The sequence below is a fragment of the Candoia aspera genome, chromosome 5 (assembly GCF_035149785.1).
Source record: "Candoia aspera isolate rCanAsp1 chromosome 5, rCanAsp1.hap2, whole genome shotgun sequence".
NCBI classification, from domain to species: Eukaryota; Metazoa; Chordata; class Lepidosauria; order Squamata; family Boidae; genus Candoia; species Candoia aspera.
This window is the reverse complement of record NC_086157.1, coordinates 54,456,941-54,472,974: the sequence shown is the minus strand read 5'-3', so window position 1 is coordinate 54,472,974 and position 16,034 is coordinate 54,456,941. Positions and strand designations below refer to the sequence as shown.

Sequence of the window (16,034 nt, the reverse complement as noted above, 5' to 3'; positions counted from 1 at the left end):
TTACATTAAAATATTAGAAGTGATTCCTAACTGAATTACAGTGTAATTACCCAGTGTGGTTGTAGAAACTCCCCCTTGGCAGGTCCATAAGGAAGGCTGGGCTGGCATTACTAATACCTGTTTTAGAACAGAAGTTAGATTCTGTGCTTGCTATTTTTCACTCTTTCAGATAATGTCATATAATCTTGATTAAAACAAAATACAAATATTTAAGTATCTATAGAATAGGACCTCAAGCGTAACATCAACTATTACTTTTGAGTGGCTGTTTAATACTTTTATATCTCCACTTTTGTAGGAAGTGCTGAAATGCAAAAAGTTCAACTCCAATGAGATTTAATTTGTAATACCAGCAATGCAATAGCTCTGACCCATGCAAATAGCCATTCTGTTTATGAGCAGGTAACCTGAGATTCTCAAACTCTTTATTATGAAGCCTATTGGGAACCATTTGTGGATATTAGCCTGAAAAAATTAGAATATAATTACTCTTACAGCTTCCCTCCAATCCTGGCACTTGCTTCCTTAGCTCATTAGGCTTATTTAAAATGGGTTTATAATGAACAAGCCTCACTGACTTTTCACTCATTTATCAATCACTGACATTTCTTTTCTGAGAAAACGTATTGAAATAATAAAAGAAGCTCTTTAAGCCATATTCTGTAGAGGGCATTACTGTATATGGCTTCATTCTAACAAGTCAGCAAATCTAGTTTTGGAAATGACTTAGTACTGACTTAACCTGGGTAAGTTAATACAAGAGCTAGAGCATGGATTTAGGAAAGTGCTGAATGCATTCATAATCTACTTCAGAAAATTTAAATTCAGAGGAAAAGTAAACTTCCCTATGTTTACATGTGCAAATCATGACAGAAGACCAGCCTCCATTACATCTTATTAAAATTTAAAATTACACTATTGTCAATCTTGTGCAAACCATATTCCTCTAGAGTCTGCATTTCCCCATGCTAGATCTCAGCATTAATACACCTTCCACAGAATCTCCAGGACAGTCAATCATTCTTTCCCAAAGCAGTCGCTCTTCTCCTTGAGAATCCATCCAGTCAACTTCTTTACCATTGCTTATACCTGAAAAATTGCAAAGCATGGTGGTCAACTTATTTTCTTCAGTCAGAGAAGTCATTCCACCATCCATTCTATCCAGTATTTCATAAAAGTTCATTTCACAACATCTGCAATGTTTATAGTAGAGGTTCAACATAGTACTCCAGATTCACAAGAACTACAGCAGTTCTTATCAAGCTGTCACCTGTAGCTCTGGTTTCCACCACTGGTACAGTGTAAAATTGACAGCATTTAAAATGAGCAATGTTTACATTTAGACTGGGATTTAGTGTTTAGCTCTGTTCACAGCAACAAAATATGAAGGACTGAATAAGAAATAATATCCACATTACAAATAGGAAACTGTTGCCCTTAATAACTCCTAGACTGAATTCTTACAAGAATGGTGGGATAGAGAATGAAATCTCTTGAAAGATAAATCTAAAAACTCCCATTTGACTTTGACCATCTTTTTTTTTAAATTATAGGACAAGAACTCTTTAGCAGTCCTCCTTATTGGGAATTCCAAGCAGACTTCCTTGCTTCTTTTTTTTCTTTTTATCATTCATTCATTCTTTTTAGCTTTGCTTTTAGGCAAGCATCGGAGAATAGATTACCATAAATATGTTTAAATCAGAGGCAGGCAACATTTTCTGGGTCAGGGATCCAAAACTCTACAAAAGGCCTAAGGGCAACAATAAAGACTGGTTTTTCCTATCTGCTTTTTTCCTATCATCTGGGAAACAATAAGAGGAGCGATTTACTGATTTATTATTAGATTTCTATCCTGCCTTTAATACAGAAGCTCAAGGCAGCATATATAGTACTCTTTCCTCTTATTTTCCTGCACAATAGAGTTGGGCTGAGAGAAAGTCACCCAGGGAACTTCCATGACCAAGAAAGGTCTAAAACCTGAGTCTCCTCACTCCCAATCTAGCACCTTATTAGTGGATGGAAGCATTTCACTTCCCAGAAGCCCTGCATTTCCATTTTCCACATTTTGACAGTCTGTATTCTGGAATTTGGGAGGGAGGAGGAGGTAAGGATGAAACGGAAGTATTACATCTTCTAGAAGTGTGTTTCCATTTCTACCCATTTCACTGTGTGTTAAGAATCATACTATTAAATTCTGCTTGAATTTCAGTGCTTTGAAGAGCACAAAAGAAGTGGTGGTGGGGTACTTACAGGCTCCTTATCCATGGTTTGAACTTACATACTCTATCAATGGAATGAAGCCATGTGTAATAAAAAGAGTAACTGACATAATAAAAATGTTGTGGGAGCTATGGAAAGTCTTCACTGTGGGCCAAAAGCTGCAAGAAGAGCTAAACAGGTCTCTCAAGTGGTGTCATCCAATTCTAAATATGAAGAGTACTATAGATGTTTTATTTCTTAGTCTCCCTTTCTATTCCCTTCCACCAAGGGGCAGGAATAACTAACTGTGGTCCATCCACACCTACCACTTCCAGTACTCAAGCGAACACCTCCCAGGAAGATATTGCTGGCAAGAGACTCCTTGTCCCAGACAGTGAGTTCTACACAGACATTGTATATATCTCTAGGGTTCAAACCACTAAAAGTGAATGTATGATTCCAGTGGGGATTCACACTCTTTTTTATTACATGAGTTTTGTGCTTGGAAGATTTGTTGTTGTCAGGAAGCAAGTATCTAAGAGAGAAAGGGAAGGAGAAAAAAATAAGGACATGGAGCTTTGTTACGAATGTCATAATAATTATAACTGAGAAAATATTGATTAAAGTATCCCAACCCAACCCATTTTTAAAATGTGGCCACTGGCACACACCAAACAGCCACGTGGGGGTCCATAGCCCAAAAAAGGAATAAATTATAAAAAGGATTTGTCATAAGAGTTGACCACAGAGAGATTCATGAAGCCCTTTCTTTAGAAGGAAAAGTTATTTGGAAATGTTTTGATTTCTTAAACAAAACAAAACTGTGACATGGAGTAATATCAGAGATTTACAAATAATACACAGTCATATCAACTTATTTTTAGATTATGAGATACACATGTGGTACGAGGTGAATTATGACTTGGACCAGGACAGCAAATGCAAGATTAATCAGCTCACTGAGATAAAGAGATACAATGGTGTGTCCTGATATATGAACTGGTTTCCTACTATTATTTTACTATTTAAAATATTCAAAATAAGGTGGAAGGAAGTAAAGGAGCAAGAGATCTAAACCTCACTGCCTGATGTCCAAGGGACATTTTTGAGAAACAAATAGATGGTCAAATATGTAATTATAGTATTCAATACAGGAACACTAAATTAGCACCAGCATACATAGCCAAAGACAGAATGGAGGAAATCACCCTTTCACAAATGTATCTGAAGTGCCTCCTGATTTCACAGCCATTAAATTCTTGGCTTCCTTGATGACAATTTCCAATATGCCTCCTGATGGTAGTTGCGAGGTTGCCCTCTTCTCTTTCTTTGCCCTCTTCTTTCCTTTAGAAGAAGGAAAACAAGAATGGAGGAATATCTGGATATATAAAGCTTCAATATTTTACATACTGTAGTGTCCTATCCTAACATTAGAAATTAATTCACATCTAACCAATGCCTCTTAAATAAATAAATTTTGAAGTTGCATCTGGTTTGGGACATGAATCACTCTAGCCATTCATTCATGCAAGAATGAAATAGTGCTCATGTTATGTCCTATGATCTCTAATGCCCACCCTCCAGATTATCTGCAGGCCACAAATATCATTGTCCTGTAGAAGAAACAACTTGCATGCCATACAACCTTATCTCTTATCTACATTATTTGTCCTGCAACAATTTCAAATAATTTTTAAAAATGCAAATTTTCAGAAACACAGGTGTCATAAAAATCTGTTCACTTAACATACCCCAGGTCAGTGCAATGTATTTATTAACTGAAGACAAAAGATTTGAAGAAAAATTAGCTTCTGTAATTTCTAATATGGACAGAAACCATGAAAAGGAGTTGTTCAAAATCTCTGCACAGACCACACAAAAGACTGGATCTTACTTAATAATCTGGAAGGTAGGCATTCTTTAGAGATTATAGGCTATAACATGAGCACTATTTCATTCTTGCATGAGTGGCTAGAGTGGTTCATGTCCCAAACCAGATACAACTTCAAAAATTTATCTATGGTCCAAGACCAAACACAGTAAAAGACCAGTATGTAATATAATAACTATAAAAGAAAATTTTAAAATTGCCAGAAAATCCTAAAGCAATTGGCAGCTAACAGTTAATAGCATGAAGGAGAAACCAGACAGTTTCTAACAGCTATAGCTATTGATAAAAATTTTGCAACTTAGAGGATTCTGAAGAGTGGTCACCTAGGAGAAGGGTAACAGCCTCTTGGTCACAATGGCAATTAAAGGTATTGACAATTGGAAGTATTAAACTTGAGATACAATTTTTGGTCACTATAGGAAAGTAATACTTTTCTGTTTTCTACAAAATTCTGGTCATTATATTTTAACTGTGGATGGATGTCATCAAAAAAATAAAAAGCACAATAAGGTCCAGAATAAATGCCAGCTCACAGAGTGATTATTAAAAAACTGTTCAATACACCCAAAAACATCTAACTTGTCCAAACACCAATTACTGATTGTTAAAAATTGTTTTCTGGTGAATAGGAGGCTTGGAACATAGATTGCCTTTGAATCTCAACAACCTTCTTCCTGATTCTCTGCTGAATTTGGGTGGGCACAGCTGACCCACTCACCAGTTGTCCTCAGGACTCAAATCAATCACACCAACCTTGGTCATCCAAGACCAGTACGCACATGGGAATTTTGAGCAGAAATAATTGGCAAGCTTTTGCAATATTTTGTGTACAGTGAAAATGTCAAGTTTTGTTACCTAACAAGATGACATTACAAGAAAATGCTGTTGAATTGACAGTTAATAAAACAGACAAATCCTGCCCCTGCTTTCAAAAGATATACTGCATTGTTGAAAATGAGTAATACAGTAATACAATGATTTGTGGTTTCAAATTCTTTTAGGAATTAGTAAACCAATTGAGCCAATTAGTAAACCAATTGAACAGTATGCAATTCCAATATTTTGCAGCACTGGATTTTGTTCCTAATGCCTGCACAAAATGGTGAATTGAAGCAATTCAGGGAAAACACTGCTAGATGCATCAACAGCTTTTTTTTTTTTTACCTTGAATCTCTCCCAGGGGAAGTGTTAGGTTCCTCTCAGGTGGGGTGTAGCGTAAAACAACTATTAATTCTCCTTTGTACTGCAGCCCAGTATCAGTTGCAATCTCCATCTAAAACAATGGAGTAAAATAGAAGAATGTTTAGTGAATATTCACCTTCACTTTTAGAACAATAATTTCCAGCACCCAGACATATTTTGAGGTATACATAATTATGGGCAGAGCAATCTTAGAGAGGAGTATATAGAGCAAGATGAGCCTCAAATGGCTGACCCTCTACTTCTTATGCTCTGTGGGCTTGCACTGAGGAAGTAGGTAGGTTTGTATTTATTTTCTCTCTCTCTCTGGCTTTGTATAAGTGGCTTTTCTTCTTTAAAACACTCTCCCTCAGTGAAAGAAAAATATACTATGGCAGTTCCTGGGTGTTTTTGCCTCTCTCTGAAGGCAGCTTCAAACACCACATTCAAAGCCCAACACATCCTTGGAATACCACCTTGTTGCCTACTAGACTTTTGAAGGTGGAGGAGAAAATTGGCCAACTTTCCCACTGCAACATGGAGGGTGCTTACAAGGCAGACTTTCTTTGTATGTGGCTGTAGGAATGCTATTTTAAGCTTTATAAAGAGGTCAGATCATTGACAGGTAAAAGTGGGCTTTTATTGCAGAACCCCTGCTGGTTCTTTAATAGGGCTAGAAATGGGGACTTAAGGGGTCTTATGACGTTCAGCATTGTTCTGATATTTATGTAATTGATAGTATGCTTTGTCACTATAAAGTTCCCCTCTTAAAGCTCTAGGCTTTATGCAGACTTCAATAATATCACTATAACTTTGCTGTTCCTCTGTTTTTCTATCAAATTCATTAAATTAAGACATTTTCAAGTTGTTAATTCAACAAAACAAGATAAACCAGAAAGTAACTAAAGCATGGGTGGTAGGGAGGAAAAAAAGGAGAAAAAGTGAATACATATTAGAACAATTAAATATACAATGGTATCAAGTACAAAAAAATTAAACCATGACCACATGGAGTAACCATACATTTGGAGAATGCCAGAAGTTTGAAGGTAAGAGACATGATCCATGTAACTAGCTATGGTTTTATCTGGCTTGACTGGCCAAATTCCTTCATGAATCCAGGTGCTAAAAAATTGTTAGGATCATTATGACAAATCACAAAAGTAATTCTGAAAGTTAAGAACATTTTTTTTCATTTCTGTACTACCTTCTAACTCAAAGATGGGCAATATGTAGCCTTCCATCTCCCTTCATCCCCAGCCAGCATTGCAGCATGAGCAATGATGAGTGAAGGTACGATTTTACTTTCACGCTATCTGAAAAGCTATTGTCCACCTCTGTTTTAAGCAAAAGAGTTTGAGGACTTCCACAAAAATAGATGTACTTGCTTCATTTGTAGATGCTTTTTGTCAACCGTAACAGACTAAAATTTGTATTGCAGGAATAATCCATTTCTGTTTGGTCTACAGATGCACAGAAGGTAGAAAGAACTGATTTCACATATTAGACTGCAAACGGAATGAGATAAAATTTGCAGTTTGTTGGACAGGAACAAACTAATCTGTCTAAGCTGTGGGAAACACTGGCTTGTGTAGTTTGAGAGCTATTTGTGATGCAGTCTTTAAGTGGTGGCATGGGACATACAATCCTTCCTCAATAGTTTTATTGTTGCAATCATGGCTTTAATCTGAAAACCCAAGGAACACTTTACAGTGGAATTGACCCATCTTTCAGCTAAGTTGCCTTTAACTAGTGGATAATTTCTCACAAAGCAAATGAAGTGATTTTTTCTGGTCTCTATTTCTACAGCTTGCTGTTTACAAACAAAACGCTTTCTAATGCAAAGAAAAGCTCAAATTGTTGACAACTGTCTGTTACATGAATCCTAACTCCTTTATAAACTTGCATCCCACTTCTCTAAACCAACAGGACTTTTTTTACCTTGGGCTGAAGCATGAACCATTCATCAGCCTGATTTTCAAAGTTCCAGGAGTCCAAGGGAATTTCCACTTCTCCAAGAAAGCTGTTACGCCCAAATCTGTCATAATGCCAGACAGAAAGCTGTAGATTCCGAGTCTCAAGTTGTGTGTGGCTGATGACATACTATTGAGTGATGATAGAAAAGGAGCATATTTTTAAGGAAAGTATTCTAAGTACATCCAGAAAGGCATTAGCAGATAATAAATGATGCAACATTTTCCCCTCCTACTATGGCAATTCAAATTGGTTATCAATGACTGGGATGATGGAGTTGGGTGACACAACGTTTTGTGGATGACACAAACATGGGAGGGTGGCTAATGCTTTAAATGGAACAGAGAAAATTAAAAAATATCTAGACAAGCTTGAGCAGTGGGTTGAAATGAATAGCCACATGGGAAATTGAAAAACATCCTTGAGGAAGGTAGCAGCAAGTCACTTACAGGTGCAGCTCAAAAACTAATTGGACTTGTCCAAGAGTCATCAGGAACAGAGCTCAACTCAAGGACATCTTTACCATGAAGAAAGTGTGCAGCACATAAATAATTCAAACCAACCAGCCAGCCAGCCAGCCAGCCAGCCAACCAATAATTTCTCATTTTGGTAATATCACCTAATATAAGAAATGACCATATAGGGAATACTATGGTATTGTCCCAGTTCCTACCTTAAGCATTTCATTGAATTCTGGATCAGTGCTATTGCTTTTGATTTTTGTCTTCCGTTTGCTTTGGCGAGACTTGTCTGGCAGAAGATATGCTTTGACATAACTACAGATTAATTAATACACCATTAATCAATTTTGCTAAATGTTACAATATTGTATATAAACATGTAGGCCCCCATATACAGAAAATTCTTATAGCATGACAACACCTAAAACAAACCAAAGACATCAGAAAGGCTATAGCTTTTTTTGCTCTCTTATGTATTGGCGTTTAAGTCTAATTCTCCTTTACATAGTGAACCTAGAGACAGGCTATACAAATTCAAATCTCACGTTCACAGGACTTAGTATTTTCCCCATGTTAAAAATAATCCCTTGCTTGTGGAAAACTAGTAAGGACTGTATAGCCTGGCTTTCTTTGTGATAATCAGATGTTTTGTTTTTTTTGTTTGATGTAGCAAGAGATAGATTTGTGGGAATATATATATTTACTGTATTTACACAGAGGAACAAACAATCATATGATGTCCCTCCCTACATGCATTCTGAACAGCACAGCCAAGTTTGGAGGTGAGTGAGAATTATACCTCCTGCTCCTGATTCATCTTTCCTGCCACGCAAATCAGAGACAGGTATCATCTTTCCCCCAATGGTTATTTGTTACCTAGTTCCATGTGATAATACCACAAATATGCAGTCAGAAATCTACAGACGCACAGAATTCCATAAAACAATGCAAAGTAGAGGCTGGAGAACACTTAACCTGCAAGGATTTGATTCACCATAAAATAAGGGATGCTAGAGAAGCCCTACCAGATCCAGCCCATTCTGTGCCCCACAATGACCAACTGCATATAGCTGGGAAGCTCACAACCTGAACTGGAGGGTGATGATCTCTTTCCACCACTGCTTCTCAGGACCCCAGATTTAAAGCATGCAGTCCATTTTTCAGAACATAGTAACCTACCATCATCTTGAGTAGCCACTGATAGCCTGAGCCTGCCCAGACCTTTTTTAAAACCATCCAATCTGGCTGGAACATTAGGCCTTGTGCATCAGCCTTTTATTCCTTATCCTCATTCCTTCCTCACATTTGTCCTCAGGCAAGTACAGGAGGCTTCAGTGTGCCCAGGATTACTCTCACTTGTGGCAGAGGATAAGGAATGAAACAAGAACAGCACAAAAGGTTCCTATGAATTTTTCTTTCATTCTCCAACCTTAGTGCACTGGGAGACATCCCAGCCTCTTCTCTAAGAGCCTTCTATCTGCCAGAGGATGTAGGAGAAAGACAGTAATCTTCTTGTTTTCCCCATCCTTCCCTTTCCCCCTTTGCAGGCCAGGAGAAGACTGAAAGATTCGGCTTTTTCCTTAAATTAATCATTTCTTTACAGCTGTAATTGCAGAGAAAAACTAAGAAACAAAACAATTGTTTCACTCTGGCTTCTTTTTATTAATCATTATTGAATCACACTACATATGCCAGAACATCATTGCAGAGAATTATGGTCAGCTGAAAATTAGAACTAAAATCTGCATTTTCTTATTGGAAAGCCTCAAGGATGTGAAAAGAGAGGTAAGTGAGTCCAAGACACTTAGTGGTAAATGCTGGTTTTTCATTTCAACAAAATTGGTCTTTTCTCACATGCGGTATAGCACTGAAGCTATCAGACTGGAAAAATATTCATACTAGTTCACCTTCTTCAGATTATACCAAATGAAGCCACCGTGGTTTCTCAAACTTTTCAGCTGCAAGCAGTCAAGGACTAAGAGTGATATGGCTCTTACCTCATTTAAAATAAAGCTTCAGCAAGGAGATGCGAGAAACTCATGCTGTCTTTCACCTTTTGCAAACTCCAACACAACTTTGAGTCTGTGATATTTTACTGTCCTAAACAGTAGGCCTGTGGAAGGCATCTGGAGGAAAAGTCTAACAAGCAAACACAACTAGAATGGTAAATAAATACAAGCTTAGTAGAAAATGAGATTTGCTTACGGATCTGTTCTTCGCTTCTTTTCATCAGCAATGGCTAAGTTCTTGCATTTTTTTACAAGTATGTTAAGGGACCCTGTTTTATAGTTGTAGCTGATGTGCAGACAAATTTCACCACTGATCTTCACGTTGCCATAGTCCCCAGTTTCACTGTAAACACTCATCATACTGTTAATGCTAGTCTGAAAGAGAGAGACAGCCTTTCAAACTGAGTCATATTAATATACCATTATTAAACTAATCAGTCATTCTTATTAGTGAAACTTCTGACTAAAGAGAAATAGAATTAGCCATTTTTATATTGCAGAAGATTCAAATTACATGATAATTGTGGGATGATTGATGTCCAAATTTAGTATCTCAGTGAAGAAACACACCCATTTTATTTGTTCAAACAGCTCAAAGTGGCTTACTCAGTTCTTACATACACACACACCTGTAAAATTAAGCTCAGAGACTATCCCAAGCTCATCCAGTAAACGCATGGATAAATTGAGACTTCAGGTCCTAGTACAATCTTCTAAATTCCAAACTTATTTACCTTATGTTTTTGCTTAAATAACTTCCTTAACAGATTGTGGGAAAACAGTAGATATATACTGTAATATACCTTGATTTCAGCAAAACATTTGACCAAGTACTCATGACATGCTGATTAGCAAACTAATTAACTCAGGTCTGGATGGCATGCATGAGAATGAAATATATAGCTGGCCTGAAAATCAGCAGTGACCCCTTATCAAATTGAAGAATGGTATCAAGTGGTACCAGAAGGATCAGTCCTGAGTCCTCAATGTTTCAATATTTTCACTAAGTATTTGGATTAAGAGGTGGAGGGAATGCTTATCAGATTTGCAGATGATACAAAATTGGGAGAGATAGCTAACAGCCTAGAAGAGAGAAGTCACGTATATTAAAAATAACCCCGTAAAATTGGAGAAATGGGCTGAAAATAACAGAATAAAATGTAACAGTGTGATGATCTTCATTTAGGAAACAGAAGTCAAATGCAGAGTTAAAGGAAAGGGGATACCTAGCTTGCTAATAATCATTTCAAAGAAAGATTATTTGAACACTAGTTGACTGCAAATGACAGCTGGGTAATAGAGTGGCAAAAGCAGGCAAGTGCAATTTCAGCCTGCATCCACAGAAGTACAATTTCAACCATCTCAGTTCTGGATGCTACACTTTAATAAGGATTTAGAGAAGCTGGAACTGACCAAGAGCAATGAAGAGCAATGAAGATAATCAGGAGATTAGAAACAAAACCTTGTGAACAGAGATTGAAGGACTAGGTTTGTTTAGCTCTGAGAAAAGATGGCTAAGGGAGGATAAGATAGCACCCTTCAAACACTTAAAAGGATGTCACACAAAAGAAAGGTCCTGTCATTCCAGTGTGCAGGATACAGAATAATGGACTTAAATGACAGGAACACAGATTTTGGTTGCATAACAGGAGGGGAAAAAAGTCTCCAGTCTGATATTACCCAAAGAGTTGGTTGGTTCCACCTTCACTGAATGTTTTCACACAAAGGCTAGACAGCCATCAGTTGGTGGTGCTTCCATTCAATGAAAAGGAAGTTGGACTTGATGGCCTAAATGGTCCATTTCAATCTTATGATTCCATGCTATCCTCCATCCAAATCATCTGAATGGACATAAAAATTGCTTCTTCATATAAATTTCTATTATGAAACAGCAATTCTCACTTTTAAGAATATGGTGCTGTTGTTGTCAGTCAGTGACTTAATTACTATCAATTAACAGGCATTTATTTTTGCTATATATATATATATATATATATGGAAATGAAACAAGAACAAAGATGAGCTTTTGCACGTGTCAGAAAAGTGAGAGAACTTACAGTATCACCATCTGCTTCTGGAACATTTAAATAGTTCCATTTCCTTTCAGAATTTGAAGGAGAATTCTTTATGAGAGAGGGGAGAAGGAAAGGAAAGGAGAGCATTATATAGCACAAATAGGGATACAGAAATTCAAGGAACGGTTTGAGAAAGTAAAAACAGATAAAGAAATCACACATCTGGACACCAGAAGTATAATAAATGACAAATCAGTGTACAGAGAAAAGTGACTAGTAAATAACCCCCATTTATAGAGATATACAAATAAATTGTTTTACTTCTCCAACAACAAATTTAACCTTAGGATGAGCACTCATTTTCCTTTTGCAGTATTACAGGAACGCTTGGATAAAGAAATTTTGTTATCACAAGGCAGATGTCTATCTGCCCACATACCAGCAATTTGCAGTTAATATATTTTAATCAACCATTTAAAAACTCCTTTAAAAATGCAAGATACTTAAATGCTGCAATAACTATAGCAATTATACTGCCTACTAGTTTCCAACAAATAACTTACTCGCCAAATATCAAGTGAAATGATCCACAGTTTGGTGTACTGGTCCTGAATTAGAAACTGGGAAACTGTGAGTTTTAGTCCTTCCTGAGGTAAGAACGCCAGCTATGTGGCTTTGGGCTGGATACTCTCTCTCAGCCCAACACACCTCATAGGGTGGTGGTTGTGAGGAAAAGAGGAGGCAGGAGAATTATATACAGTACACCGCCTTGAGTTTTACAAAATAAAGGTGGGATAGTAATCTAATAGTAACCACCACCACAACAAAATAGTGTTATCTTAAAAGTAACATGGTTAATATGTTTAATGTACACTCTTCTTCCTAGAACAATAGGAAAATAATGATTGGGTCATGATATGATCACCTTAATGAACTAGGTCCCAGATTACAGTCCCTACCCTATGCCCTCTAGATATGTTGGACTAATTCTTATAATCTTTGACAGCATGGCTGAAAAATCTCATAATCCCCAGTTATAAATAAACAAGCAAAAACAGTTATATACATAATCCAACTCTCTGGCAAAGAGCTATTGGCTATATCCTTGCATCCATCAAGCTAAGTGCAGTAAGTCACATCTTAACAGCTGCATCTTGCTTAAATTGAGCAGCTGCCCTGGTCCCTCCAAGCTGACAGAATTTTTGTGTTTATTAGAAGCTTTCAGGACCTGCAATCATTCATGCTTATGTAGAACAACAAGAATTAAAGTCTCTTAAAATCCAAATAATGGCAATGACATTTATCCTACTAAAACAGCAGAACTGAAGCTAAAAATCAATCATCAGAGGAACAAAACAGAACAGAGTAAAATATATTAGAAAGGAAAACGGTCCAAGTGTCAACAATGTAATATGCTGTAGGAAGAAACTGTGCAAGAAAGGCATGAATATGTATTTAATGGGGACTTTACCATGGAAAATCCACTTGCCAAATTACTCTGCCTTTTTGAAAAGCCAGAGGCTATAATGTCATCCATATCCTCTTCTGCTTCATTCAGGTAGTCCTAATGGAAAAGTAAAGCATATCCACAGTTAAGGAATCAAATGATATTTTACTAGGAAGGGGGTGAGTGGAGGACTAAATGGGGAAGATGTTATCTTCTGCTGGTTCTTAAACTAGGAAAACCATTTGCCTTAGCTTCAGTCTCTCACCCTGCCTCACCTTCCTCCTGAAGAACATTTTAGTGACTGGAATAGCTACATTTTTTATGGAAAAGTTATTGTGAACATCTAGCATATCTGAAAACACATTTCCTGTACTTGATGACAGCAGCAGAAACTCTGCTTAACAAATGATAGCTAAAAAGGTTTCCTTACATGCAGTTATTCAAAGTAATTAAGTGTCCCATAGTGTGGCTGATCCTTCCATAGGCCAAGCTGAGGCTCTGCTGAGACTGTAAAGGTAGAAGAGTGAAGAACTTTGCTGTTTTCTGCCCAAGACCCAAAGCCACACGCAAGTGCCCTTGTGGTTGTTGGACATGGAGCAGCTGCCAATGATTGATTTCCCTTCTGTATTAAAATGTTGTGTTCTGTCAGGCAGCTGCCAACTACCACCCTCCAGTTCAAAAGACAAAGCAGCTACTGGCAGCTGCACCTTAGTTGATATTTCTGGCTGGGCCAAGGACTGAAGTTGTGCTTCAAGAGAAAAAAAGCCACTCTTTCAGTCACATTCAAATCTCTGGTCACAGACATCATTCCTTAATTGTTTCATGCGCTCACTCTGTGGTGATGGTGACAGAGGTGGTGGTAATAACTAAGTGGAGGTAGAAGCTCAGGAACTTCTTCCCTTTCCATAAAAAGATGAGAACAAGTCTTGAAGGCACATTTAGCTAAGGATCTGCAAATTGCTTGGGTTGTGTGATGGTCCTCAAAGAGAGAAGCAAGAGAGGGGAAGAACAGGAACAGAATCCATGTGCAGATATCACAGAGGCAAGCTTGCAAAGCACATATACTGCTGCCACTGCTCACCCATGTGTAGGCAACTCACTTGTTATTCACATATACAGTTGCTCTTTTTTTGCTAGAATTCTAACAAAGACAACCAAGAAAACAAACAAGCAAGATGTATCAATTGGCTACTCATCCCTACGCAGTACATGGCCAATTAGTTAGGAAGTTCTCCCATCCATTCCATTTAGAAAAACAGAAGCAGATTAACAGTGGCATGTGAGTGAGCAATTGGAAAGCATGCTGATGTCTTAATTCCAAATCTGAAGAATGCATGGTGGGAATAAGTACCAAACTTCATGATTTACATCATAACCCTACACATACGTACTCTCAGTTGTGCTTACTGCTAAATTAAGCTTGAAGGTTTTACTTCTCCCCAATCACACCCAGGTCTCTGAAAATTTAATCTTGTGGATATCTTACATGAACAGTTGGGGTGGTGGATGCCTCTTGTGAATAGTTGGGGATCTTATATGCTAGGAAGGCTTATTAAATTAATACTGATTATTTTTAACATTGTAAGAAATTGTTCTTCTCAAGTACAGTATATCCTATTTATTCTATCTTTCTATCCCAAATGAAGATAACTACAATTTACCCTTGCAAGAACCTTGTACGGTAGTTAGACTGAAATATCATGAATGGCCCAAGGGTATCCAGTTACAAAGAGAATGCCATTTCCTGGTTTACCTTAGGAAGCAGGATAAAGTGGGATACCAGAATGTGACTCTGCTGAAGTCTCCCAATCTTCGCTATTGCACATTTCCAAACTATCACTGTATAATTCTAAGTCACTTTTAGTTAATATTCTTCATGTGACTAGGCTCCTACATTTAACTAATTAACCCTCTTGGTTTTAAGTTTTTTAATCTTTACATCTATTATACCCAGCATATTTTTATTAATTATTTTTATTATATATGTACTCTTGGTATAAATTGTGACACACATGGATTACTGGAATCAGTCAAAGCAAATGTTTGTAATTCCTGGTAAAATAAAAAAAGAATCAAAGTAGTCCTTTCTAATTTGTAAGCTTGTATGTTTCCAACTCACCAGATCATGGTCCAATGCTCCAGGTACTGATTTACTTCTTAAGCTTAAAGTATTTTCATTTCCTTCTGAAAAGGATCCACTGAGATCTCTCTCTGATCTACTGTGATCTGCAAAATATAAAGAAAAGCAATGTACAGTGTTTTTGCAATCTATACAGAAGATACTGTATTATCTTTTAACTTCTTTGTGCTTGATGGACTATTTATTTATTTTTCCCAAACTATCTGTTCCTTCTCATCAATTTCCTCTTTGCCTGAAACCTACAGAGAAGAGAAAATTCTTCTCTGAGTAGAACAACAACAACAAAAGGATTATAGGAAGAAATGGTGATTTCCATTTTTTTCACTTTGGTTGGAAAGTCAAACAAGTAGAGGGAAAATGTATTTCATGCAAGCTGAGTCTCTAACAGTCTTTTAATCTATACTGTTAGTAAATGAAATGGTTATAAAGGCAGTATCTCACATCCAATTGTTATGCATATAAAGGTGTGAAATAAAATTTAGGGAACAAGTGATTATTCTGGCAAAGGCTAAAGTTTGCAGATGTTTATAGAGAAACCACCTCATCTTTGTTTTAAGATGACAGAGACATTTCTTCATTAAAGGGGAGGAACCACAGTTGTGCAATAAAGCATGCATTTTTATGCAGAAGGTCCCACTTCAGCCCTATTCATCTTATAAAAGAATCAGGTAGCAGGTGACCTATGCCTGAAGAGCCACTGCCAATCAAATAGACAATAC

The 16,034-nt window shown here is 37.1% G+C and overlaps 1 protein-coding gene across 1 annotated transcript in view; it reads right to left on the bottom strand.

The window, feature by feature from the left end:
- Positions 1-530: 530 nt before the first annotated feature.
- The window catches only part of SYTL5 (synaptotagmin like 5), a 33,879-nt gene continuing 18,375 nt past the window's right edge, over positions 531-16,034 (bottom strand). The window contains exons 8-16 of the mRNA XM_063305221.1: positions 15,295-15,401; positions 13,200-13,292; positions 9,910-10,088; positions 7,917-8,019; positions 7,211-7,372; positions 5,255-5,363; positions 3,408-3,543; positions 2,526-2,734; positions 531-1,089 (exon numbers count right to left, since the gene is read on the bottom strand). Coding sequence (XP_063161291.1) covers positions 947-1,089; positions 2,526-2,734; positions 3,408-3,543; positions 5,255-5,363; positions 7,211-7,372; positions 7,917-8,019; positions 9,910-10,088; positions 13,200-13,292; positions 15,295-15,401 — 1,241 coding nt within the window. The 3' untranslated portion in view covers positions 531-946. The remainder of the gene's footprint in view (positions 1,090-2,525; positions 2,735-3,407; positions 3,544-5,254; positions 5,364-7,210; positions 7,373-7,916; positions 8,020-9,909; positions 10,089-13,199; positions 13,293-15,294; positions 15,402-16,034) is intronic.